The sequence below is a fragment of the Talpa occidentalis genome, unplaced genomic scaffold, assembly GCF_014898055.3.
Source record: "Talpa occidentalis isolate TD23 unplaced genomic scaffold, MPIMG_talOcc4v2.1 talOcc4.10, whole genome shotgun sequence".
NCBI lineage: Eukaryota > Metazoa > Chordata > Mammalia > Eulipotyphla > Talpidae > Talpa > Talpa occidentalis.
Window position 1 is genome coordinate 70,280,840 of NW_023600993.1, and position 27,538 is coordinate 70,308,377.

A 27,538-nucleotide genomic window follows, 5' to 3' on the forward strand; every position below is an offset into this window, starting at 1 on the left:
GAATGTTAGAGCAACTAAATTCAAAATAGCACCAAACTGGAAACTACTCAATTACCCATCAAAGTAAGATGGAAAAAAATATTGTCTTGTATTCGAATAATGGAATATGACACCAAATGTTAAATGAAAGAAGCCAGAGTTAAGAAATCAATTACTGTAAAAAAACGAACAACAATGTAAGACAATAAAAAGCAGCAGCAGCAGCCAGAGTTAAAAGAACATGTTATAGGATTCTAATTATATAAAGTTCCAAATAGGCAAAATTAATTTATGGTAATAAGAGGGGAAAGTGGTTACTCTTGGGGTAGACTGATTATAATGAAGCACTTAGGTGAGAGGGTGTTGAAAATGCTATTTCTTGAACTGGATGCTGTTGTGTGGTGTGATTACTTGGTGAAAATTCATAAGTGTAAAGGTTTCTTTAAAAGCAGCATTGACCATTTTTTGACTGGAGTATTTTCTTTGTTTTTGTTGAGTCTCATCAGTTCTTTGTAGATTTTTGTGATCAGTCCTTTATCATTAGTGTTGTGTGCAAAATGTTCTCCCAGTTGGTGGGGTTTCTCCTTGTTTTTGTTATTGTCTCTTTTGCTGTGCAGAAGCTCTTTCTGCCTATTCTGTTCCCTACTCTGTCTCTGGTGAATCCTCTCACCCCTCTCCCCCACACCTCTGGCTTGTACCCCAGTTCTTGTATACATAAATAAATCCTTTTTTAAAAAATCACCTTGTAAAGCAATTAGGGAATGCCAGCTGGTGCATAAAAAAATGAAAAGTTGAAAATGTGTGATAGGTCCCCACTTCCTCCCTAGCAAAGAGACTAGAATTAGAATTACTTACCCTCTGATCCAGCCATGCCTCTTCCATCAATTCTGAGGTATGGATTGTATTAAACTTTTGCAAACACAATAGTGTATTTGCTCAGTAACTCCACTACCATCACCACCACCACCAAACCCTCTGCTAGTGTCTTACCAAAAAGAAGTTAGGAAGCCAAGAGGAAGATGAAGCAGTTTTTGATCCTGATATATGCTTCTTCTTTCCTCTTCCTTATCCCTTCATCCCCCTCAAAGATTAGAGTATGAGCAAATAAAGGTTTTTTTTTTACTTAATTTCCTCTTCCCCCCTTTATGATTTCACAACATTGTCAGTTGGGAGAAGGCTACCTGTGGCTGTCTCTGTAAATCCTCACCACCTGGACCCGTTGCCTCTTTTTTTTTTTAATTTAAATTTTATTTTTATATTCCCCATACAATTACAACCCCCTTATTTTTACCCCAATCCCTCCTTTCCCCACCCCACACCCCCCATAGAGTGTCTCTTGTTCATAGTTTTTTGTTGATTTTGATATTTTCTTTCTTATACTTATTCTTTTTCCTGGTCCCTTATTTAAGTTTTCTAGATTGCTGCTATGAGTGAGACCATACGGTATTTTTCTTTTTCTTTCTGGCTTATTTCGCTAAGCATGATCCCTTCCAGCGCCATCCATGTTGCTGCAAATTGCATGAGTTTATCTTTTTTGAATGCTGAGTAATATTCCATGGTGTATATGTACCACATCTTCTTGATCCAGTCATCTATTTTTGGGCATTTGAAATACACTGAAATACACTGCTGAGGGGAGCAGCGGGCAAGACAGGAGAGGTCTGCTGTGCCATATGGGTAGCTCCCTGGCCGACTGGGGATAGAACTCTTGCTGCAGATATTACCGACAGCTTCACAGTGCTGTGCTTAACCCCTTGAACCACCAGGGAGGCCCTATAAGGTGACTTCTTAACCTGCAAGAGGCTTCTCATGCTCAAAATTATCTCCAAAAGGCTGGTATCTTTCATTTGTCCTCAGTCAGTATTTATCATGTGCAGATGACAGAAGGAAGGGGAGGTCATGAGGGTATGGGATCTACAGGAAGGGCATTCCAGGAGGAGGGCACAAAAGTACAAAGGCTGGAAGGCAGCAGCCCACTTGGCAAGGAGCGGGAGAGACTGCATGAGAAGAGCTGGCAAGAAAGGGGAGGGCACAGACCCTGTGGGATCTCAAAGGCTATGTGATGATTTGGGTTTTAAATGGAAAATGACTGGAGGACTTTAAATAGAGGAGAGTCCTTTCTTGGATTTCTATTAACTAAGAGGCTCACTCAGTGCTGCTTAGGTAACAGCCCAGAGAAGTTAGAGCCAGTGGGGGCTACTGCCGTAGTACTGGTGAGAAGTGGTCTCATTCTGGATTTATCTTAAAGGAAGAGTAGCCAGGATTTGGTGATGGTTGGGATGGTGGCTTTGAAAGAAAGTAGGTACCAGGATTGACTGTAAGAGCCAAGCGCACCTGGAGCATGGTTATGGACGGGGAAGACTCAGGTTTGTGAAATGAAGCCAAGATTTCAACAGTTGTTTTTTTTTTTTTTTTCCAAAGATTTATTTATTTATTTATTTATTTATTTATTTATTTATTTATTTATTTATTTATTTATTTATACAAGCACTGGGTACAGTCAGAAGTGCGGGAGGGTGAGAGGATTCACCAGAGCCAGAGCGGGGAGCAGAGCAGGCAGAAGGACTGAAGTACACTGCTGAGGGGAGCAGTGGGCGGCAGGAGAGGTCTGCGCGCCATGTGGGACCCTCCTCGGTGGCCGGGGAGCAGCCGGGGATCGAACCGGCGCTGCAGAGGCTGTGGGAAGCTTTGCAACCCAGCGCTCAACCGCTGGGCCACCAGGGAGGCCCATCAACGGTTATCTTTTTAAGTTTGAAACCAAAGGTCAAACTGAGTGAGTAGCTGGAGACAAAGATAAGACTGGCCTATTAATATAAGTTGGAAATCACCAATAAACCGATGCTATCTTATCTAAACCACGAGACTGGATAGTCTAGGAAATTACTCTGGAAATCTCTTTTAAACAATATAGCAGGTGTACCATATGACAGCATTATAAAATCTTTATGGAAATTAACTCATTTAATCTTTCCAACAACTCTAAAATAAAATTCTGTTATGATTCCTATTTTGCTGATGTGGACATTGAGACAGATATTTTTAAATATTTTGCTCCAGATTGGGGGAGGGAGTCAGGGAGGTGTGGAAAGAAGAGGCTCAAAACCTGAGATCAGGCACTGCAGAGTGAGGAGGTCAAGAAGAGGAGAGGAACCAGCCAGAAGGGTGGAAGCAGCGGCAGGCAAAGTGAGAGGAAACCAGGAGCAGGGGTTCCTGAAGCTACCCCATTTTCATCACAGTGTTATACACAATGTTGCAAAAAAAGGGGATGTGGATGGATGGTATAGATCATGCTGATAGGTCAGTGGCTAGGAGGCGGAGGGACAAAGTGAAAAAAAAAGAATGACATCTTTGCTGTCAGTAAGTTGGTTTTGAAATTAACTTCCATTTCAAATGCAGGCCACAAATCCCAGTAGTTCTCTGTAGCTGAGATCCTGTCACCAGCAGAAACCCCAGTGGTTCTCATTATTGGCACAGAAGTCTGTTTGTGCTCATCTCTGCTTCCAGATGACAGTAGTTCCTAGACCATTACCAGACCTCATCATTTGATGTGCTAATACAGACTGATACACAAATTTTACAATTCTGATCACTGTATTTCAGTAACTGTTTTCTCTATGTCATCCTATGCATTCTATTTTATGCATTTAAAAGACTTTTATGAGATTGGCCCATGATACAAAAAAAAAAGCTTAAAGATGCCAAGCTCATCTCAATACTAACTATGAAGGAGCCAGTGCTCCCTGCACAGCATGCTCCTCTTCCCTCTCTTCTTCCTATTGGGCTGTTCACTGTGTGCTTGGCTGACCTGCTGTTTCCCTCTCGCTCTGGCTCCGCTCTACTCTGCCTTCATTTTGGAAACATCGCAAAGTCCCCTTTCCCTTACCTCTCTGTTCTTTGGCTTCCTGACTTCTCCATCGGACACAAAGAGGAATTAAGAACCATCACAGATCTAAAATAATCAGCAAGGATCCCAGCACAGAAGTCACTGCCTCATTGATCTGGCTTTTTTCCATACCATGCAGGTCTCACATAAGCAGAACAAGAATCATAATGGAAGCTTTATTCCATAGAATATTTAGATTCAATGAGTTGTAACGCTAATGCTTTTAGAACAATGGTTGGCATGTGTTAAACAACATACACACTGTTAAATAAAGACAATTTGCCTTTTCCTTTCCTGCTAAAAAATGAACTAAGCAAAATGCCTCCGAAATTCCATAATTTCATTGTTATCCAACATAACATCCGACACATCCCCACACTCACTGAAGCATTATTCACAGCAGCAAGAGTAAGAACCTTCATGCCCATTAATGAGTGGTGGATAAGGGAGAAGTGGCATATAAACACAATGGCATACTACTCTGCTGTATCTATTTTAAAAAGTGATATATATATAAGAAATCTTGCCATTTTCAACAAAATGGGTAGAACTAGAAGGTATTATGCTAAGTGAAACCTTCAGACAGAGAAAGACAAACACCATATGATTTTACTCATGTGGTAGATCAAAGAAACAAAACAAATGAATGAACAAAACAAACTTTTAAACTACAAGTACAAAACAGTGGTTACCAGAAGGGAACAGGGAGTGGCATGGGGATAGATGGAAATCATAATAGATAAGATTGATGCAAACCAGACTTTTGGTGATGAGCATTATGTAGTATATACAGATATTGATATATAATACTATATACCCAAAACCCATCTAATGCAATAAACCAAAGTTACTTCAATGAAAATAGAAATGACATTAATAAGGAAAAACATTATGGAATGCTTATAGTTGTTTTTAAATTTAAAAAGCTGAAAAGAGATGTTATAGATTAAATGGCTGCTAGCTCTCCCACCCCAATACTGATTGCAGATAAACCCAGATCTTGAGGGCCCCAATAGGTTATCATTGACTCCTTGGGGCTTATATGTAGGGAGGGATAATTACTACCCCCATCTGCGGTAATGTGTGGAACTTTAGGAACTTCTTACAGAATGCAGTTCCTGGGTGTAGCAGAAATCAGTGGAACTAAAGCTCTCTTCACTCTTTGGTCATCAGCTTGGACTCCCAATTGAATTTTTGCTTGCTAAAGAAAAAGAGTAAAGAGAAATCCCCTGACTACTGTTCCATAGAATTTGGAACTATCCTGAATATGAGACAGAAAGTCTATAATCAGTGATCATTGTGAATTGTGTCTAGTTTATTGGGGGAAAAAATTAACTAACTGAAATTATTTACATCAGGTGCTGCGACAAGTACCTTGGGGATCATCTGGTCTACCTCTATCGCTTTGTAGAGAAGAAAAGAAATGGAAGGCATGTCGAATTTCAACAGCTTCCAGGGAAGACAACTCCTCCAGAGACATAGGAGTTAAAGCACTACCTTCTAGTGCAAAGAGCTTCCCTGGCATTGCACACTCCCCCTTCAGTCTGATGGGGGAACTAGTTGGGCTGGTTTGAAACACACCTCCACAGCCAGCACCACCTGGTTCCCCAGCCTTCACAGGACTTCTGCCTATCTCATGACTTGCAAGCAAAAACACTCAAAGAATCTTACCCGCACACTGTACCATGCAACTTAACCCCATTTCCTGAGAAAGGGGGAAGCTGGTAATGAATCTGGCCACCAAGGCAACCAGTGACCATGTTGGGGTTTTGTAGTGATTCTATCTTGCGGTCTTTGCTGGCAAGGAATGACAGATCCAAGAGTTGGAAGGGATTTTGGCAGTCTCCTCCAACCTGCCACGCCACCTGCCTCTTCTCCCACATTCTCCAGATGAAGATCAGTCCCATACTCCCTACCTAGAGCATGTACAATAAATGCAAAACGAACCATGTTTAACTGGCACGGCAGACAGCCCTCCCTGTCTTAGTCACAACAACCACTTCAATGTCTAACACACCGGATCACAAAGCAGGCTATGGGAAGCGCTGGTTTTTTTCTGACCTGAGAACGCAAAATGAGTCCATCCTCGTTAGTGTTCCCCTTTAAACCTCCTGGAGATTGACACGGGCTACACTGAATTCTATTTTGCACACGGAGGATCCCGCTGTGTTACTGTTTCCATCACTGAGTAGGTGGATATGGCAGATAGAACTTTAGGTTTCCGGGTTCTGGTGCCAGGAGGAATCGAGAGGGTATAAAGTTCAAGTGCCTTCAAAGTGATTAAAATAAAAAAGCAGACAACTGGTTCCTAGGCCACTCCCACCTCCTACAGAAAGCTTCTTCTGGATCAACCGCCACACTCCCTCCCAGTTCCCAAACTTGAGGAGCAACCTGAAATGGCAGTCCTCAGAGCAATAGGGTTCACTTTGCTCCCATCTCAAACCCGGCACCTAATCGCCTCTGTCACCTGTGGCTTGCAGTGGGTTCCAGGCCATTTTCCAGGGTGACATCTGTCTGCACCATCTCCTGTTTCAGTTCTCCGATCTCCGAGGCGATTGTGTCAATGAGCTATTCAAAGACAAAAATAGGGTGACGTCAGGACGTGGAAGAGGCGTGCCCAAAGCCTGGGGAGCTTCAGCCACTTTAATAGGAGCACAGAGATGACCACCTATTATTTTTAATCTTGGCTCTGTGGATTTCTTCTCCCCAGAGAGGAGGGAGAAAAAAGGGAGTGAGCAGCTTTCTTAGAAAAGGGGAAGAACTTAGGTTTCGGTATGACCCTAGGAAAAAGAGTATGACAGTTTGCTTTCTCAACATGAATACAAAGAGGAATAAACAAATCCTGATAAAACCAGGCCTCAACATTTGCAGTGCAAAGTAAAAATTCAAAAGGAATTCTCTGCATTTGAATGTAAGCAATCATTCTGATTATAGAAATGAGCATATTTAAAAGACATATGGCTTGCCTTTTAATTTCCAAAGACATTAAAATTAATTTTCATTTCTTTAACTTTTAATTTATGTGCTTTTTTTTAAGATTTATTTATTTATTTGTTTGTTTATTTATTTATACAAGCCCTGAGTACAGTCAGAAGCGCTCACCAGAGCGGGGAGCAGAGCAGGCAGAAGGACCTAAGTACACTGCTGAGGGAAGCAGCGGGCGGCAGGAGAGGTCTGCACACCATGTGGGACCCTCCGGTGGCCAGGGAGCAGCCGGGGATCGAACCGGTGCTGCAGAGGCTGCGGGCAGCTTTGCAACCCGGTGCTCAACCGCTGTGCCACCGGGGAGGCCCCAATGTGCTTTTTTTTTTTTTTTTAGGGGAGACTTAGGAGAAAGGGAAGCGGGCAATGTGGGGCTGGCAGCAGGTGAGCAGGTAAGCTGATGAGCCATAAGAGGAATTGAGGGGCAAACATGACCTCTTCTGTATAAGGCTCCTACAGTCTTTTTCCTTTTGTGATTTCCTTTTTTGGTAAATTGTTTTTTTGATTGAGGAAATGCTGGTTTACAATACTAAATATGAGTTAAGGCTATAGGTCCACACTTCTTCAGATTCTGTATCCATACCTCTGATATTTTGTATACCCACCTACACGCCTAGGAAGAGCTTACATCTGACTTCAAAAGTTGGTCTAAATTTTTGATCCCGCCAATCCACTCATTCAACAGAATCTTTACTAGTGTTAACGCGACACTGGAGTGTAGTTTTCTCAAAGTGTGCCACTGCTCACTAATTTTTTTCACTTAGTAATTTTTCATATATGATTTATGTCACTATATAATAGGTTTATGATTGTTTTAAAATAAATATTTTAAAAAATCTTCCTCTTTCTTTCTAATACCACCAGTATCTGTAGACAAAATCCACTTGAACATAAGCCCTTTGGGGTCCTCGATAATTTTTAAGACTGTGAAGGGGTCTTGGGACTAAAAATTTGAGAATTGCTGTTGGAGCTAAAAACAAGTGTTGTCTCACCTTAAGCAGCTTTTATCCCACCCACCCAGACTGAAGAGAAAATTTCATTTGGATTTATAATTTTTTCTAAATTTTTACCCCATCAATTCATTCATTAATTCAACAGTTTTTTTTTTAAGATTTATTTTATTTATTTATGCATACAAGAGCTGGGGTGTAGGTCAGAGATGTGGGGGGTGAGAGGATTCACCAGAGAGAGTAGGGAGCAGAACAGGTGGATTGACTGAAACACACTGCTGAGAGTAGCTGCGGGTGAGACAGGAGAGGTCTGATATACCATGTAGGTGAGCTCCCCGGCCGGGGATTGAACTCAGGCTGCAGTGGCTGCCAATAGCTTCATAGTGCTGAGACTTAACCCTTTGTGCCACGAGGGAGGCCTAAATTCAACAGATCTTGATGGACACCTACTACAGTGTCAGGCACAACAACTATAGAGTAAAACTGACCAGAGCACAATTCTTATGAAGATGACATTTTACTGCAGCACATAACAACAGCACTCAGCTCTGAGAAATTCTAGAATAAAAATAGAATAAGGTGATATAGTGGGTAGTGGCTAAAGGGCCATTCTTGCTAATAGTAATGGTCAGGATGGGTCTCTGAGGAAGTGATGGAGTCCTAAATTATAGGGAGTCATGAAAAGATCAAGGAATGAGTCCCCTATACAAAGGATGTCCCAGAGGCTGGGGAGGTATTTAGGAGTGGTAGACAGGGCCCAAGCCTTGTCGACCTTTTAAATCACCATATCCATGAATTTGAGTTTTCTGCACTGAGAACCATTGAAAGTCTTTAGTAGTGGAATGACTTTTGATTTGTTTTATGCTTTAAGAAGTTTGCCTTGGCTGCTGGCTAGATGTGGTTTATAAAGGAAAAGAGGAGAAGCAGTAAGACCAGTTAGGAGGCGACGGTAGTGTTCCAGGCAAGAGATGAAGGCTGCCTGGACTAAGGTGGTAGCTGTGAAATCAGAAAGAAGAAAATCCAGAAAGAATTTGACATAGGAATTGATGAAGTTGATGGATTGAAAGTGAGAGTGGTGGGAAGAGAAGAATCAAGAATTCCTAAGTTTTCAGTTTGGGCAATTAGATAGATGGCAGTGCCCTTGACTAAGATGAGAAAACATGGGAAAGAATTAGGCTTGGTGAAAAAAATTGAGCTGACCGTTGACCAGTTTAAATTTTAATTGAGTTGGGCCTCCCCGGTGGCGCAACGGTTGAGTGCTGGGTTGCGAAGCTGCACGCAGCCTCTGCGGCGCCGGTTCGATCCCCGGCTGCTCCCCGGCCACCGGAGGAGGATCCCACATGGCGCGCAGACCTCTCCTGCCGCCCGCTGCTCCCCTCAGCAGTGTACTTCGGTCCTTCTGCCTGCTCTGCTCCCCGCTCTGGCTCTGGTGAATTCTCTCACCCTCCCGCGCTTCTGACTGTACCCAGTGCTTGTATAAACAAAAAAAAAAAAAAAATAAAATAAATAAATAAATAAATAAAAATTTTAATTGAGTTGTTTATTGGACATCAGATAAATATGTTAAGTGGCCTTTGATGATCAAGAGGATGATATTTATATATGTGGAAGTAATTGGCATGTGTATTGATATTTCAAAAATTTGGGACAGGGAGAAATGATCTCAGGAGAGTGTAGATGGAGAAAGGATCACAGCAAATAGCTCTGAGCACTCCCTTGCCTCTCCCCTTTCATACACTTTAGTGGGGAAAAGTAAACAGACTGAAAATGCCAAATATTGGAGGGTGTGGAAAATAGGAACCCCGATATCATGCTGGTGGTATAGTAATCATAGAGCCACTTTGGACAGCAATTTGGCACTGTCTGGAGGACTGAAGACACACAGGCCAAAAACACCTGCACATGATGGGTATGTAACAATTTCAGTCTAAAGTATAACTAGAGACTATAAAATGGAAACTCTCACGTCCTCAGCAAACTTAAAGACTGAGAGACGGAGTTCCCATAAATGCCTGGTTTACAGAAAACTAAAACTTATCCTTTTTGAATGATAAAACTTATTTTCTTAAGTGATAGTGAGTTGGTTAGAGGCGGTCTCATAATAACCTTGGGAAGTTTTGCTAACAATTTCCAGAGGCATGGATAAGATAACCCAGTCAGGATGGTCTTGAAAAACACCTAGATTAGGCTTTATTTGTGTGACTGAACTGTTTTTGTCTGTTTAGGGAATTTTCAGGGCTGGTCTTCATTTATTTTTTATTTTAATAGACTCTCACTGAATTCTGCCCTCTTTACAGTCCCTGCCCATAAACACCACTAAAGGAATTTGCATTTAGCTTGCTAGTTTCATGGTCCCAGATTACAACTCCTCTACTATTTCAGAATAGATTCATTTTTTTTGAAGAATTTTGAGCTTGCTTCAGTTTATATTTAGGTTGACATGGGTGCAAGGAGACATTTATGAGAATATTTGCTGCACCATTATTTGTAACAAAACCAAATTTTTATCACCTAACTGTCCATCAGTAGGAGAATGGATATATTGAAGAAGAATATATTACATAGCAGTTAAAATTGATGAATCAGAGCTATATATGTAAACATTAAAAGCTCAAAAAGATTTCATAACAGCAAGAAAAAAAGTTGAAAAGGGTTATGTTTAGTATATGAAGTTTAAAAGCATGCAAAAACTATACTATGCATTCATACACACATAATAAATGCACAAAGATAAAGGCTATCCCAGCTACACTATGGAGATTATACCCTGATCCAGAACATGGCTGACTCTTGAGTGGAGAAATGGATGGAAGTGTTCACAGATCAAGGGGCTCAATTGCCTGAGATTTTACTTCCTAAAATGAAAAAATATGAAATCTTTCCATTGACAACAAGATACATGAATTTAGAAGGTATTATGTTTAGTGAAATGAGTCAGATGGAGAAAAACAAATACAGTATGACTTCACTCATATGTAGCAAATAAAGAAACAAAAATGAAAGAACAGATAAACTTTTAGACTGTAATATCAAATTAGTAGTTGCCAGCAGGGGAGGGGGGAAATCAAGTAAAAGGGGCCAACTGTATGGTGAAGGCCGGACTCAGGTTTTTAGTGGTAGACATACTGTACTACATACAAATGTGGATTTGTAATGCTATATGCAATTAAAACTTATGTAATATTAGGAAACAATGTTACTTCAATTAGAATTTTTTTATTTTTATTTTTAAAGATTTATTTATTTTTATACAAGAGCTGGGATATAGGCCAGAGGCACGGAGGGTGAGAGGATTCACCAGAGACAGAGCAGGGAGCAGAACAGGCAGGCTGACGAAATACACTGCTGAGGGGAGCAGCGGGCGAGATAGGAGAGGTCTGCTGTGCCATGTGGGATTCTCGCTGGCGGGGATCGAACCCGCACTGCAGAGGCTGTGGATAGCTTCACAGCGTGGCACTCAACCCGCTGCGCCACCAGGGAGGCCTCAATTAGAATTTTTTTTAAATGAAATGGTAAAGTTATGGGGATTTGACAGAGTTAAGAGATGGTTAATTCAGTACATAGGTGTGATTTTCTATGTTTAAAATAATTTATTTGTTTATTTATTTATTTTAAAGATTTATTTATGTACACAAGAGCTGGGGTATAGGCCAGAGGTGCAGGGGGGTGAGAAGATTCACCAGAGACAGTGCAGGAAGCAGAATAGGCAGATTGACTGACATACACTGCTAAAGGGGGCAGCAGGCGAGACAAGAGAGGCACTGCTGCACCATGTAGGTAGCTCCCTGGCCAGGGATCGAACTCATGCTGCAGTGGCTGTGGATTGATTCATAGTGCTGATGTTTAACCCCTTGTGCCACCAGGGAGGCCCCTATTTAAAATAATTTATAGTCAAAATTCTTGCGAAAATAAAAGGAAAAGATCGATGTGTATGAAGTTGGAAGATGACAGGACCAGTAAGGTGAGAACAAATAAGGTGAGCCAAGGGAGTCTGAGGATCTCTGGGGGTCCCACCACACTAGTCTGGCCCCCCTCTGGGCCATGGTCATGGTCCCAAACAGAAAGTCACACAAGACCCCCTAGGGAGCAGAAAGCCCTGCCCATTGGAGGCTCAGCTGCAATCTCACGCAAAGTCAGCAGAGGAGTCCCGTCCTCAGGCAGGAGCATGCATTGGGGACACATTTATTTTCTCCCCATCAGTCACTTTCACGCTGATCTGAATGTAAAATTCCCAAATGACCTTCCCCAGAAGAAACAGCTGATCCTCTCTGACCAGACTGCTCACTGCTCATGCTGACACCTTGGTCTGCATCCCAGGTTGTCTGAGTGCCACAATAGACCACTCCTCTAACCCCAGCACAACACAGTGCTATGCATTGCAGCTCTCACTGAGTAACACTTGGATGGTAGGTCACTGGTAACACTCCTCAGCTGTAATCCACAAAGGAGGTGCAATCACCTCAAGACACAAAGGTGGAGGGGTTGCACGAGGGTGGATGATCATGGGACCTTTCCCTGCTGGTTGAGGAGTGATTTCAGCTCCCTCCATCTTGTCCTCCCAAATTCTGTCCCACTCACCCACCTGACACAGAGCAGGACTTATATGACAAATGGGCCAGTGGAATATTCCAGAGTCAGACCCTCCCCACCAAATGATCTCACTATATGCAAACCAGGGTCCTCTACCAGCGAATCATCCCCAAACTCTGCTCCTCCCTGAGGTCTGCCCAGGTATCACTGATTGGATTTGAAGTGTTCCCCATAGCATTCTCAAGTGCATTTGAATTGCGTATTTGTTTAAATTGCTGGAGGTGCTTGCTTTCATTCCTTATGCTCTTGTGTCTTCCAAATTTCATTCTTTGAGGGCAAACAGGTCACCCACCAATGGGACCAGTTTTAACCTACTTTAACCTAATCTTTCATACATTAAAGCCAATAGCAGTTTCCATGTAGGAGCTTTATTGAAGTTGGTGATCCTAACAAAAGTTTCTCCACATTCAATCATACAACCCAAAACCCAACACGTCCCTGAACCAGTCTAGAATTCCTACGGGAAGGAGAAGAGGGGGCCTAGGCATACTCCAAACTGGTCAGACAGTGTAGCTTTTCACAGTCCTGTTGGGCAGCCTGGGATGTGAGTGGTCACCTGGGAGGGTGGCAGGGAGGCGGGGTGGCTGTTATTTACTTCAGAGAGTGAGACGGGACACCAGGTCCCAGGCACTAAGTGGGTGAGACAGTGGTTCTTATACCAAAAACACAACATCTATGTCATCTCCAGACAAGTCCACACTCACTAAGGCCCCAGCTGCAGACACAGCCACCTATAGGCTCAGGACACAGTAGAGGCCGCCCCCTCAGGCATGGCCTGTGTTCTTACCTCTGCAGGAAAACGGGGGTGGGAGGGTGGTCTGTCCACCTTCCCAAGCAGACAAGATGCTGGCAGGATGGGGACCCCTGAAGCCACTGGGGGGAAGTAACCAGAGGCAGGAGGGCTGGTGACTGCCGCCCAAGAGAGGAAGGCAAGCCAGGGAGTGCGTTTCTGGGTCTCCTCTCTCTCAGAAACCCAGTGCCCGAGAGCTCCCTAAGTTGTGAATGTTTGTACTTAACCACACAAGGGAAGCCTGAAGTGTTCACCTAGGTGACTGCATGCTAACTGGCATGGGGCCAATGGCAGGAGAAGAATTCAGGATTGCCCAGGTTCTTTCCTGGTTATTTGCAATCACACCCAGGAGTTGGCCTGGACAAGGCCAGGCCTGCCTCCCTCCAGTCTGGTGCAGGCGTCCATACTAATTTGTACCATTTTGTAATCATTCTGGGTAATTCCCAGGAGGCATCAGAAGGGCCACACTTCAGGCAGCAGGCCTGTATAGTTCCAGGGAAGGCTAGCTTGCAGCTCCCTAGTGGTTTGGCAGCATGGAATTGTAAGAATGCACCAGCTTTAGACTCAAAAACCTGCCTTCAAATCCCATCTTGGCCTTTTGTTGGCTGAGTCCTTGGCTTTCCCCCAAGAACCCCAAAGCTAAAGCTAAAGCTTTGGGGATAGGGGTGCTGGAGGATTAAAAAGGATGATGCAACAAACACCTAAGTACTCTTAATTCTCTATTTAAATCCTCTCTTTATATTAACGGCCAGTTTTAATTGGGAGTAGAGTAGAAGTTAAATAATACTTAAAAGGGACTCATTTACCAACCAGCCTGCAGAGTCCATTTCATCACCTGAAGAAGCCTTGAACTTACAAAAGGCCATGGTTTATAGAGTCCAATCTTCCTTCTGCCTCTCTGCCCAAAAGTCTCCACTCAGCCCATAGGTGGCCTATTTCCCTGAGTGGGGACAGAAGTCTTATGTGTCACGCCCGCTTGCACGGCAAGCTGGAGGGAGGGAAAAGGGAGGCACTATAAATCTTGTTTTCTTTCTTTTAGGGTTAGATAAAAGGAGAAAATTTTGCTTGAAGGTCAAGTAAAAAATAAAATGAGAAAGTGCTTATAGAGCAAGTTCTGATACAGCGCTCTTCAAATTCCAAGACTAAGCCAGGAATGTTATCAGTGTTGTGAAAAAGGGATGTGTTGCTGATATGATGAAGACTTGAAACCTAGGGTGTGGGAAAAGTCAAGAGCTTGGCTCTCAGCTATAGAATTTCTATTCCCCAAGTGCATCAACTTGGCCTTGGGATAGGATGGGCTTTGCAATGCTGTCAGCTGTGTCTGCTTCTGCTGACCTGGCAGAGCCTCATGGTTTCCTGGGCACATCCCTTGTGGGGGTTTTCTAGCATATCAGTAGCTTGAAAAATAGTGGGCTTCTTAACAAACTTTCAAATGATCTTTATTCCCTAGGAGCCGTCACCATGGAAATAAAAAGTCAAGGGAGGCTTCTTTCCTTCCCTTTTTGAGGAATGTTTGGAGAAGAGTACTGAAGCACCTCAGAATCTTGCCATTGATTTAGTTTTATTTTCTAAAGTTTTTGTGTGATATCTCTCAAGGGTATTTGCATTTATATTTCTGAAATTTCATTATAATTGCAAATATAATACATAGATACATTCCCATCGGAAAGCACAAATTTTTTGTAGTTAATGCTAATCTCCTTTGACCATCACCAAAGTCCTTTCACCTACTCAGAGATAACACTATTACCAGTTTTGTGTAGTGGTATCACTGTGCTGTTTCTACTCAATGGAATCATACTGTCCTCTAGCCTATATCACTCAAGGAAATGATGTGGCATTCATCCACATAGATACATACATGAAGCCCTCTTTCATTCATTTAAAATGGGAGTGAAGGCCTCGTCTGGTGGCAAAAGCGGTTGAGCGCTGCACTCTGAAGCTGTCCGCAGCCTCTGCAGTGCCAGTTCCATCCCAGCTGGCCAGCGAGGGTCCCACATGGCGCAGCAGACCTCTCCTGTCTCACCTGTTGCTCCCCTCAGCAGTGTATTTCGTCAGTCTGCCTTTTCTGTTCCCCGCTCTGTCTCTGGTGAATCCTCTCACCCTCCCACACATCTGGCCTGTACCCCAGCTCTTGTATAAAAAAATGAATAAAATCTTTAAAATAAATAAATGAAAAGGGAATGGTTTTCCATGTGGTACATGGACATAGCATAATGCTTCACTGATTTCCAATGTTTTGCTTCACAAGCAGCACTGTAATGAACATTCCTGTGTATTGTGTGAAATTGAGAGAAAACACTGGCTTCCATGCAGGTAAAATGTTGGGAGGGGATGCCACGTTGTTCTCCAGATGGCTATCCCCATTTGTACTGCCTCTGCCATATCTGAAAGTGCCCATCTCACTGTCAGTGCCTGCTATTATCAAACTTTTAAATTGTGGCCAATCTGATGGGTACCAGTGACTTCATATTGTTTTTATTTGGTCTGGATTACATTTTTTGTTGTCTGCGTATAGTTCTTCTTCTGTGGAACTGCCTATTCATTTATCACCTTTGGGGTTTCTTGTTTTTTTTATTAAGTTGTATAAGCTTTGGGGCCTTCCTGATGGCGCAAGAGGTTAAGTCTCAGCACTATCAAGCTATCGCCAGCTGCTGCAACATGAGTTCAATACCCAGCCAAGGAGCTAACCCACATGGAGCAGGAAACCTCTCCTGTCTCATCTGCTGCTTCCTTCAGCCGTGTTTTCAGTAGATCTGCTCTGCTCCCCACTCTGTTTCTGGAAAATCCTCTCATGCCCCCTTCTCCCATTCTCACCCCTCTGGCCTACACCCCAGTTCTTCTATGCATAAATAAACAAAAATATATCTTTAAAAATAAGTTGTATAAGCTTCAGTTATGAATCCATTGTCTCAAATATTTAAATGATTTTCTCTGTCTTAACTTTCCTTAAGTATATATTTAATGTCGATAAAGCCCACAGTTTTCATTATGGCTCTTGCTTATTGCCTCTTGTCTAGAAGTATTTTATCTCGAGGTAATAAACAGTCTCCTCTATTTTCTGTTAACATCTATATGAAGTTTTGCCTTTTTACAAATAATGTACTTACTTATTTGTAAGTCTTTCATTCATCTAGAACTTAATGTTTTGTGTGGTATGAAGTCAGGATAAGGAGAGGAGGGATGAGTAGAATATAGCAGAAGTGGGTTCACCAAGTTCTTACCTAGGAGCCTTGTGCAGGCTAAGGAATGTGCCAAAGGGCTGTTTTACAAATCTACCCAAGGGTTGGGGGTTGCTCTTGAGGAATGAGGCTGATTTTTCATTCCAAATGGAGAACAAATAATGTCAACGCCATTTATGCAAGTCTATTTTAGCCCTACTAATTAAAAAATGCCTCCTTGATCATAATTTGAACCTTCCTGCTTACCCCCCCCCAAAATCATTATCTTTTTATTCCACTTTCAACTTTGTAGTTAAAAAAAAAATATGTATATAGGGGCCTCCCCGGTGGCGCAGCGGTTGAGCGCTGGGCTGCGAAGCTGCCTGCAGCCTCTGCAACGCTGGTTCAATCCCCGGCCCCTGGTGAGGGTCCCACATGGCGCGCAGACCTCTCCTGCCGCCCCCGCTCCTGCCCTCAGCAGTGTACTTCGTCACTCTGCCTGTTCTACTCTCCGCTCTGGCTCTGGTGAATTCTCTCACCCTCCCGTGCTTCTGACTGCACCCAGTGCTTGTATAAATAAATAAATCTTAAATATATATATATAACATACCTCAACATATTTATGCAGAAAAAAAGGTAATAAGCAACCCACTGCCATAGCATCCTCTCAGCTAAGTGAAATGAATGGTTTGACAAGCATAGCTTTCTGTTTTTAGCTCAAAGTAGTAACTAGTAGTAGTTAGAGGAAACAAACACAGTAAATAATATTTCAAAGCAGACCTTTGGCTAAATGCTTGGCTTGGAATTCCTTTGGTTTTGCCACTCTCAGCAGTACATGCTTGAGTAAACAATTTTGGTCCCTTAAATGTCCTCACCTGTGAGCTGCAGACGCATAAGGCCAGCTTCTGAAGGCTCTTCAGACACTTATAAGGTATTGCAGGCCATGTCCACAGCAGATGTTAACCTCAGTATTTGTTGGGAAGAGAGCTTAGCCACTTACACCTCCCGGGAATTATAGAAAATGGAAATCTGGTTCAAAGGGTGCTGAAGTAGAGGGTAGGGTGAAGGTAGCAGGGTGTGTTGGCTCATTGTTATCTATTAGGGGACATAGGTCCTTGTGCAATGACTGTGAAGAGACCTCACAAGCTATGTCCCATGGGCACTTTAATCTACCAGGTATTAGGGGACCAACAAGCATGGATGTACAGCAGAACTTCAAATAACGCTGTTTCTTTAACGTGGGTGAAAATGAAAAAAAAAAAATTAGATTCCCATCAGGGCCACTATGTGCGTTTGCACAATTCCCCCTTGTCTTCATGGGTTTCCTCTGGGTACTCCAGTTTCCTTCCACAGCTCAGTTACATTCACTGGTTTGTGTCAATGGTTCCAGTCTGAGTGAGTGTGGGTGTGTGTGTCCCCGTGTGTTCTTTGATGGAGGGCATCTTGTCCAGGGTGGGTTCCAGGCTTGCATCCTGAGCTGCCCTGCACCAGAATTAAGTGGGTTGGAAAATGAATGAATGAATGCAAATGATAGTTTAATATTAGAAGTGTTTTGGGACTTTATTTAGAGGTTTGCTGATGCTTATATGACCACAAATATGCCATGAGAACTTTACTCCTTTCTATATCAATTAGCCTATGGTAAAATTGATTTCAGTAAACTTGTTTCATTTAAAGTCTCAGCTTCCAAGAAGTCCATCCACAACATTAAGTGAGGACTTTCTGCAGTTACAGTGGATAGAATTGTTCGCAATTAGGGGAGTCACAGAAGATTCAGGACCAGGTAACTCCTTGTACTGATAGACCAGGTTTTGGTAGTTTTTAGCCTCTTGGGCCTTCCTCAGATCTGAAACACCTGCAGACGTCAGGCTGTGCAGTGATCTCCTCTGAAACCAATGCTTCCTCCAAAGGGGGCCTCCTGATAGTGGTCAGGTGAAGGGAACCTGGTGCTAACCCCAGGGTCCTTTTAAGAGGATGGCATTCTAGTAGCCAGAACCTACTTTTTCCTGTCACACAGAGACTCAGAAGGACCCCCAGAGTCCTCAAACAAGGACAATGTGCTGGGGTATAAAAATACCAGCTCCTTCACTGCTAGTTGAGACCTCAGTGAAGTGAGCTCCACGCTGCCCCCAAGCTTCCTTTAAGGTGGAGCCCAAGTTATCTTACAGACACTTTGCTCAAAACCAGAACCTTGGCTGACTTCCTTCTCTGCCCCACCCAACTATGGGTTTTCTTGGAATACTTCCTGATAAGCCACTGTAGGGTCAGGTAAAAAGTATCAGGCTTTTCTGCCCTCCCGCCATTAGGATGGATGACAGAACTCTGTGGTCCTGAATGCATGCCTGATGGCGGGCACCTGGAGTAGGGTGTGGGCATATGTAGATGGGATTCACCTGGGCTGAGAGACTGAGTTTATAAGGGCGGTGTCACGGGGACGCCAGCAGAAGCCAAAAACTAATGGAAGCCGAGAGAAGCAGAGAGAACGCCAGAGGGCCCAGATGGAGTGAGGATTTACTGGGGGCTGGGAGGACTGCCAGCCTCCTGGCCCCCCAGCACCCCTGCCTGCCATGTGCCTGGTAAATCTAAATAAAAAACCTGCAAAAGCCACTGAGGACGGGCCTCCCCTGATGGCGCCGTGGTTGAGCGCTGGGCTGCGAGGCTACCCGCAGCCTCTGAAGTGCTGGTTCATTCCCCAGCCTCCGGCGAGGGTCCCACAAAAAAAAAAAAAAAAAAGACACTGAGGACTCTGACTCCTCCTTTACCGGGTCTACTGCATCACAAAAAACCTGCTCAGTGTCCTTACTGCCCCTACAGTCACTTTCATGAAAATCTTGAGCTCTGGGTCTGTGTCTGAGGAACCTGATCTAGGATGCCCTGCAATCTTCCTGCTTGACCCCTCTCTTTCACCATCTGAAGTTAAAATCCTACTTCGGGGTCTATTCGTGGGGCTAGAAGCTCTCCCAAAAGCCCCCCACCTGGATGTAAATTCCACAAAACAAAGATAGTGTGTCTTCTTTGGTTGCTATTGCATCCTCTGGGCTCAGGACAGTTCCTGACACACATATTTGTTGAATGAATGAATATTCTCCCCTCCTGCCTTCCTCTTGGTAACTTCCCTTTTCATTTTCCCTCTACTCTGGGGGTAAATCAGGACATGAAGGGACTCCAACTAGTCCATCACAGCCTTGGCTGCACGTGACAAGGAAGTAGCCTGTCAACACGGCCACCACTAAAAAGACTTTTCAATTATTCACCATTCAAAAATACCAGTTATGGGGGCCTCTCATGGGGGTTAAGCACAGCACTCTAAAGCTATTCGCAGCCTCTGCAGCATGAGTTCGATCCCCGGTCATGAAGCTACCCATGTGGTGCAGCAGACCTCTCCTGTCTCACCCGCTGCTCCCCTCAGCAGTGTATTTCAGTCAGTCTGCCTGTTCTGGTCCCCACTCCGTCTCTAGTGAATCCTCTCGTCCCCCGCTTCACTGGCCTGTACCCCAGTTCTTGTATGCATAAATAAATAAAACTTTCAAAAACACACAAAAAATACCAGTTATAAAAATGTCCTTAATTTCTTGATGTAGAAAACAATTTTCAACACTTATTGCTACACCGAAGAAGAGAGGACAATCTGCTTTGCAAGACAGCATGCTATATATGAAAAAATTACTAACCAAACTACAGGTATTAAATACTGAAAAAAAATCAAGTTTATTGTAACTTATTTTATTTAACAATCTAGGAAGTTCACAGTCATCAGCAGTTCTAGCACAGTTTTAGGAAGAAATGGGGATTTAGGAATCTCACGGGAGCTGTCAATGTAGTGAACTCATAGGTAAAATACATGTACACTTTGGCTAGCACAAGTGAAGCTATCGCTATAAAATGGACTTCATTGGTTTCCTTCTCAGCAAACTGACCTGGGCCACTCAACGTGGCTTTTATTGTTCCTCATGTTAGGGCATGTTCTCTTTTTTTTAGAATAAGTTAATAGTCATTAGTTGATAACAACTTGACATATTGAATAGCATCAGAGACTTCACAGTCACCATAGATTTTTCTCCTCTCCATCCATTATGTTCTTAGGAAATTCTACTTCGCTTTCATAGAACTTTAGTGATTTCCTGGTGACATGGTGACAGATTATAGCAACTCTCTTTTGATCCATGGTTAGGTTCTCATTGAACAGAAGCCATTGGTTTTCTAACAGAGTCCTCCTAAGGACTAAATTGTAAACTGCTTCCACTGACATATAAGAGACCTAAGCTGGTCTACCTTGCCAGACCTTCAACACCAAATACCAGCAGCTTTGATGAGCTGGTAGGACCATGCAGTCCATTGGTTCAGTGTAACTTCTAGAAACTTCACGAAGTTGTTTTTTTTCTACTTTTAACTATATTCAAATGATCCTGCACAACAAACAGTTATAATTTTCAATTTAGTGTATCCTTGGAAAAAATTAAAATAATTTTTAAAGGATACATATATGAAATATATAAAATATGGAAGAACTTGTGTGGCTATGTTTTAAAACAGTCATTCTATTGAGATCCTGATTTATTTTGTCAGTGAGCTGAGGTCAATTATTGTTTTAGATTCTTCAACGACCTCAGAAATCATGGATGTCACCATATAACTGCTCATAGCTTTGGGCTTTAAGGTTAAGTAACAAGCTAAAAGATAAAAGCACCATGAAGAACAAAGTTCTTTCTAAGTGTCAGCACTGATGATTTTTACCATCCTCATTAGTTTGAGCATTTGTGTTGCTTGATTTTACATTTTTTTTCTTTATATTTTAAAGAAATATTTATAGAGTACTTATTAAGCATCAGGCTGTAGGTCTACAATAGGACAAACAAAAAACACAATGTGCTCTGTCAAATTTAAGATACTATTGAATGTAAGAAACACTCGTATTTACCACCCAGGGAAAAAGTCACCAGTTATAGTTCTAACACACAATAGACAACAGGCTAGAAATGATTTCAGAGTGATAACGATTGAAAATCCTTGCATCTTAGAACTGAAGTGCACTGATCTATGTCTTCATGGAGTTCAGGTTGAACAGACATGATCTAAGCTGGTCAAATTTTAGTGGCTTGTTTTACTTTTCAGCCTCCTGGACTCTACTTGGTGCCCTCTCCATGTGGGACAGGGCTTGCAGAGGCAGTCTGCCATCACCAGGGCTGGAAACCTGGCAAGCACAGAATCCCACACAGTGAACAGGCACCTCTGCCCCAGTCCCTGCGAAGCTTGACCCCAGAGGTCCATTTCAAAGGGAAAGCTGAATCTTTAGTGTGGTGCCATTGCAGTCTTTAAGCATTCAGAGGAACACCGAGGCCAAGAGAAACTGAGTAGGTTCACCACTAAATTTAACCTTGTCCACCCACAACAAAAAGTTATTTCTACAACTAAGACAAATATGCAGAACTTGAAACAAAAACAAAAATTCCCTTTCAAAGTTATAGTTAGGCACTGCCCAACAGATCTACCTAAGGGCCACTGAGATGTCCTTTTGCTTATACTTGTCTTTTGATTAATCCCCAGACTCTGTAAAGTCAGAGGCTAACTTGTGGGAAATTGATAAATTGCCAATAACAGTTTAATAGAAAAAGACAATCCCCAAGGTTTTGGTTTCATTATCCTGTACATGTTTAGCCATGTTTTAAGCTGAACTGTATAAAATTGCAGTGTTTAATAGTCAAAATATTGTTGAATATTGTCAATATCAAACTTATATTTAACTTGCAAGGTTAGAGAATGGAAGGTTGACAGTAGAGGTCAAAGATGGTTTGAGAGGGGATTCCATTGTCCACTATTTTCCAAGTTCTTGCTGTTTGGAGTTGGCTGTCATACCCTACTGATTTTCTCCTTAAGAGTTAAATCCCTCTTTGATGCACACATGAATTTGTATGGGAATGTTTTACAATTAAAATGATCTCTGAGGGGGCCTCCCTGGTGGCGCAGGCGGTTGAACGCAGCCCTATGAAGCTGTCCACAGCCTCTGCAGTGCCAGTTCGATCCCCACTGGCCTCGGAGCAACCCACATGGTGAGCAGACCTCTTCTGTCTCACCTGCTGCTCCCCTCAGCAGTATATTTCGGTCGTCTGCCTGTTCTGTTCCCTGCTCTGTCTCTGGTGAATCCTCTCACCCTCCCATGCATCTGGCTTATACCCCAGCTCTTATATAAATAAAATAAATTAAAAAAAATTGATCTCTGAGGTTTATAGCTATCCATTGGGGTGTGTGTGTGTGTGTGTGTGTGTGTGTGTTGCAGTAGCTTAACTTCTGGACTTCAGTTTCCTCAAGAGTTAAACAGAGCAATGAATTTCTAATGCCTCTTCTGACTCAAACTCTTAAGTGATCCCCAGCTGTCCTTCTTTGCTTTTCCGGAATGCAGTGGCATGAATGTTGTAGTCACATTCACTTCCCTTTTACCACCTCCAGCTTTCTACTCAACAGCTGTCCTTGCTGGACTTTCTACAATCATTGGGAAGACAAAATGACTGGCGAGTCATTTCTGAAAGTCAATCTGAACCCCCACTCCCCCCACACACATACACAGAGTTTAAGTGTGAATACTACTGAATTCAGTAATTGATTAATTCAAAGAAATAATAATTTATATATAAAAGAATGTTCTTGGCAGCATTATTTATAATGGTGATTTATGGAAAAAGGACTAAATGTCTCACAGCATGGATTGGTTTAATAAAGTATTGTACAATAACATATTGGGATACTATATAGCTATTAATATAGTGATTCTGTTACAAATTTATTGATATGTTCAGTATATGTCAATATATCAGCATAGTGATATTAAGTGGAAAAAAAGTTGCAGAAACAGTAGGTATTCTTTAAGACCACTATGTAATATAATTCAGAGACAGAGCAAAATTCTGGAAGCATCAGCATTAAGATACTCACAGGGCTCATTCCTGGTGGAGCAATTAGAGGTGGTGCCATATAGGTAATTCTCCCTTTTTACACTTTATTTTTCTACAGTAAATTTTTTTCATAGAAAAAAGGCTATTTTCATTTTGGAAAAACAAAAATGAAAGAATAATTCAACAGGTGGAATCCATATAGAGTCTGGAGTTAACAGCATAGCAATTAGACAGGTTTTCTTCAGAGCTACTGGGTTCAGCAATGTAATACTCTGCAGACCCGTGCTTAAATGGCCAAACAGAAGGGTCAGCAATGTGTCACGTCTTTGGTGCAGGTTTTGATAAAACAACGGAAATAAAAGATTCTGCATATAACATGGCTGACTTTTTGAACAGTGTTTCCATTCCCTGGCCCCCTCACTCTCTGATGGCCAGGCCTTACCATTCAGAGTTGCACATCATCCACCCAGTCTAACTTTTTTGACAAATCTACTCAGTTACATGTCAAGGGCTGACTTCAATATGGAATCCAAGTCATTTCTCATTCTAAATCTTCAGTTATATATAAGGAAGTTTTTGCTATATTTGTAATTAAAAAAAGCAAATGTCACATTGTTATTTTCTCGAGTGCCAACGCTTCTACAAAACTGCCTCCAAAAGCCTACTGATCTCAAATGCACTGAGTTCAGTATGTATTTTTTTAAAAAGATTTATTTATTTATGCACACAAGAACTGGGGTACAGGCCAGAAGTGCCGGGAGGGTAAGAGGATTCACTAGAGACAGAGTGGGGAGCTGAACAGGCAGACTGACTGAAATACACTGCTGAGGGTAGCAGCAGGCAAGACAGGAGAGGTCTGCTGTGCCATGTGGATAGCTCCCTGACTGGGGATTGAACACGGAGATCGACTTGTGCTGTTGAGACTGCCGATAACTTCATAGTGCTGTGCTTAATCCCTTGCGCCACCAGGGAGGCCCTGAGTTCAGTATGTATTTAAAATAGCACTTCCTCAAATGTTTTCACCCAATACTGACAGTGTAGGATGTGAACAAGTAAGAATTTAAAAAACAGACTTATTGCTCCAATAATACTGGAAACACCTGATGAGACTGGGTGAAACATTTGATTAAACAAGGTCACTGGAGTCCCTCAAAACCCTTGGTACTGGGGTGCAGTATGGGTCTCCTGGAAGGCAGGGGAGTGTGCAGGATTCCACAGCCATCTGCCCTTTGTACGCCTTGTTGAGGAACATTTCAGGGAAGTAGTGTTTTGCAGAAACTACTAAAGAAATGCTGGCCCAAATCTATGCTGATGGCCCCAGAGACAGTTACTGTAGAAATGAAGTAAGGGGTTAGAAAGGAGGCATGACTACTGTTTGCAACATTAAAATGAAAAATTTGATATAGACTGTTAAGTTTTGTTTTTGTTTTTCGCTATATAGGAAAGCTGTTAAGAAAGTAACTCCCGAGTTCTCACACAAGGAAAATTTTTTCTTTCTCTTTTTTAATCTTATCTACACAGATGAGAGTTAGTTGAACCTATTGTGTAATCATTTCATAACATATGTAAATCAAACCAGCTTATAGTATGCCTTAAATTTATATAGTGATTTAAATTAATTATTTCACAATATGACAGGAAACATTTTTCTGTAAGTTGACAATGTCCTCTGAGACCATAAATTTAATTTAGGGAGGAAAAAGGGAGATTATGAGAAAGGAATTTAGATTTTAAGAAAAATGTGAGATTGGGTCATTTTTGGTCTTGTGAAGATTCAGGATGAATCATTGAGGCTTCAAAATTTACTAACATGTAAGGGTTTGTTCCTCATCAGGAACTAGAGCTTTAATGCAGAAGTCTACTGAGGTACCCAGCCTCAGAATTTCAGATGGGATACACAGAGCAGGTACTCTGAGTGCCATTCCCATAACCCCAGAGGTCACTGCTTCCTTAGGCTGCAAGGACCTGAAAGTCTCTGTCCAAGGCCTGTTTATACTCTGACTGAATGAGCCAGTCAGGAAGGGACTTGGTGCATCCACACCCAGCTTCCCCACCTATGGAGGGAATACTCTTACTGCTTCACAGTCTCTCACGGTCCCTGCAGGACTGGTCCCTTGACTGTCTCACTTACCTCTGGGAACTTCTTAGGATCACCAGCCAAACACACAACTGGCACTCACATCCTTCTCTGAATCTGCTACTGCAGAACCCAGCCAATGTTTTTCTTTTCCATATAAATTCAGTGCAAGAGCTCTCAGACTATCTCTTCCAACTGAGGCAGCCAAGTGCCTTTACCAGCTTTTGGGGCCTTTATCCCTCGCTAGTGTTCCTAAGTAATAGGTTTACAGGGGTACCTTGGACTATTCTCATAACAAACAAAATAGCGTTGATAGCAACCTTCTTTTTATCATTAAGAATAACACATAATGTCCACCAGACTAATGTCTCTGAAACTGGAATGTCCATTTGTGTCTCACACGAGTCTTGTTCAAATGCAGGTCCTGATTTCCACGTCTGAGATAGAGCCTGAGCATCTGCATTTCTAAGAGAGCCCTATACTGATAGACATTTACATGTGGACAGAGATCTAGTGGCCTGGAAAGCTCTGAGGATCAGACCAATTCTCTGCATGTAGGTATATCCACCTGGGTGGGGGTGGGTGCCTAATATGTATTAAGTCAACTCTTGTAGTTGTGTTTCTAAAGCTAAAATTCACTAAGTTAATTCAGCTTCCCTCTTGCAAATAAGAAAGGCACAATTGCTTACTGTAGATGCAGAGTCTTTCTGATGCTGGGAAAATACCTACACCAAGGATATCAGTGCATAGCATGGATAAAAAAGTAAATCTGGAATATGAGTTGTAATGCATTTATTGGAGACCTGCTACCTTTAGGTTACTGGGCTAAATGGACAACAAAAGAGGTCTAAGATATTGTCCTTTGTCCTGAAAAAGGCTTACAGCGTGACTGGGAAACACATGTCTGCTGACAGGTTGTAAAGGCAGTAACAGACAACTATAATTTACTCATCTTAAACCCCTTGGCATCTCAGTAAAGTCCTTCTGATGGCTGAAAAGATTGTACTGTTGCTAAAGCTACTCCTCTTTCCCAGCCAGAAACATGGGAAGGGCATTTTGCATAAGAGATTCATGTTTAGCCTCAGTCCAAGAAGGCACTACCACAACACACACGTACAACATGCCCTGCGGGTGATGTGCCTCTGATCAGAGAAGTTTTAATATTCTGGTTTAGGGAAAGAGAACTTAGAACATGTTCTTTAAAAACAGAAGCCAATGGGCCTCCCCGGTGGTGCAACGGTTGAGCGCTGGGTTGCAAAGCTGCAGCCTCTGCTCCTCAGCTGCTCCCCGGCCACTGGAGGAGGGTCTCACATGGCCGCAGACCTCTCCTGCCACCCGCTGCTCCCCTCAGCAGTGTACTTCGGTCCTTCTGCCTGCTCTGCTCCCCACTCTTGCTCTGGTGAATTCTCTCACCCTCCCACGCTTCTGACTGTGCCCAGTGCTTGTATAAATAAATAAAATAAATCTTTAAAAAAAAACAAAAAAACAAAAAACAGAAGCCAACCTGTGTTTATAGCAGCATTATAACAGCTAAAAGACACAAGCAACCCAAATGTCATTAACAGATGAAAGGCATAAACAAAAGCCAGATGACTTTGGTCTGGTCCAGTTGTTAAGTGATTGGAGAAGATTCCTGGAGTTAAACATGGAGTTTTGGCATCTGTTTTAATGTTCATCCTAATTCAATCTCAAGACACAGAGTGGATATTCTGAAATAGGGGCAAAGGGCCATGGGAAAGTGCAGGACAAGGAAGGAGAAGCTGAATTAAAAGGAATCCTGCATGTCTTTCCATCAAAGCTACCATAATCCCACATCACCTAGTCCCAAGGCCATGACCGACTGTACATACATGTACTAGACTCATGTCATGGGAATCATTTATTCTGATAACCAAGGAATTGATTTTTTTGACATCATGTAGAACTGCCATTTAGGACAAGTGCCAACAATGCTGATGTGGTGAAAATTTATCAAGCTGGATACTGATATAGGCACTTTTTATATGTATAATATACTATACAAAAGTTAAATATGTAATAAAATAAAGCAAATAAAACAGTGTCTTTTGGAGACTAAATTATCATGATACCTAATGCATCAGAAAGCCTGGTTGGGTCCAGTGTGAAGGCCAAAGAAATAGCACAGGGACATACTGGGTACAATTGCCAGACTTTAAAGAGGAACTGTAAGCTGTAGCATAGTGTTGTATCAATGTGTACTTTTTTGATATCAACCATT

The 27,538-nt window shown here is 42.4% G+C and overlaps 1 protein-coding gene and 1 pseudogene across 11 annotated transcripts in view; both read right to left on the reverse strand.

The window, feature by feature from the left end:
• Positions 1–27,538, reverse strand: part of RIN2 (Ras and Rab interactor 2) — a 219,442-nt gene that overhangs the window by 61,544 nt on the left and 130,360 nt on the right. For 8 of the 11 annotated variants that reach the window (XM_054696013.1, XM_037493976.2, XM_054696010.1 and 5 more), the window contains one exon: positions 6,330–6,430. The exons of 2 other annotated variants lie outside the window; for them this stretch is intronic. In XM_054696013.1, coding sequence (XP_054551988.1) covers positions 6,330–6,430 — 101 coding nt within the window. Of the gene's footprint in view, positions 1–5,923; positions 6,091–6,329; positions 6,431–27,538 lie in introns of those variants that run through there. One more of the 11 variants, XM_037494023.2, reaches the window with a different exon arrangement.
• On the reverse strand, positions 19,921–20,730 carry LOC119232122 (elongin-C-like; annotated as a pseudogene).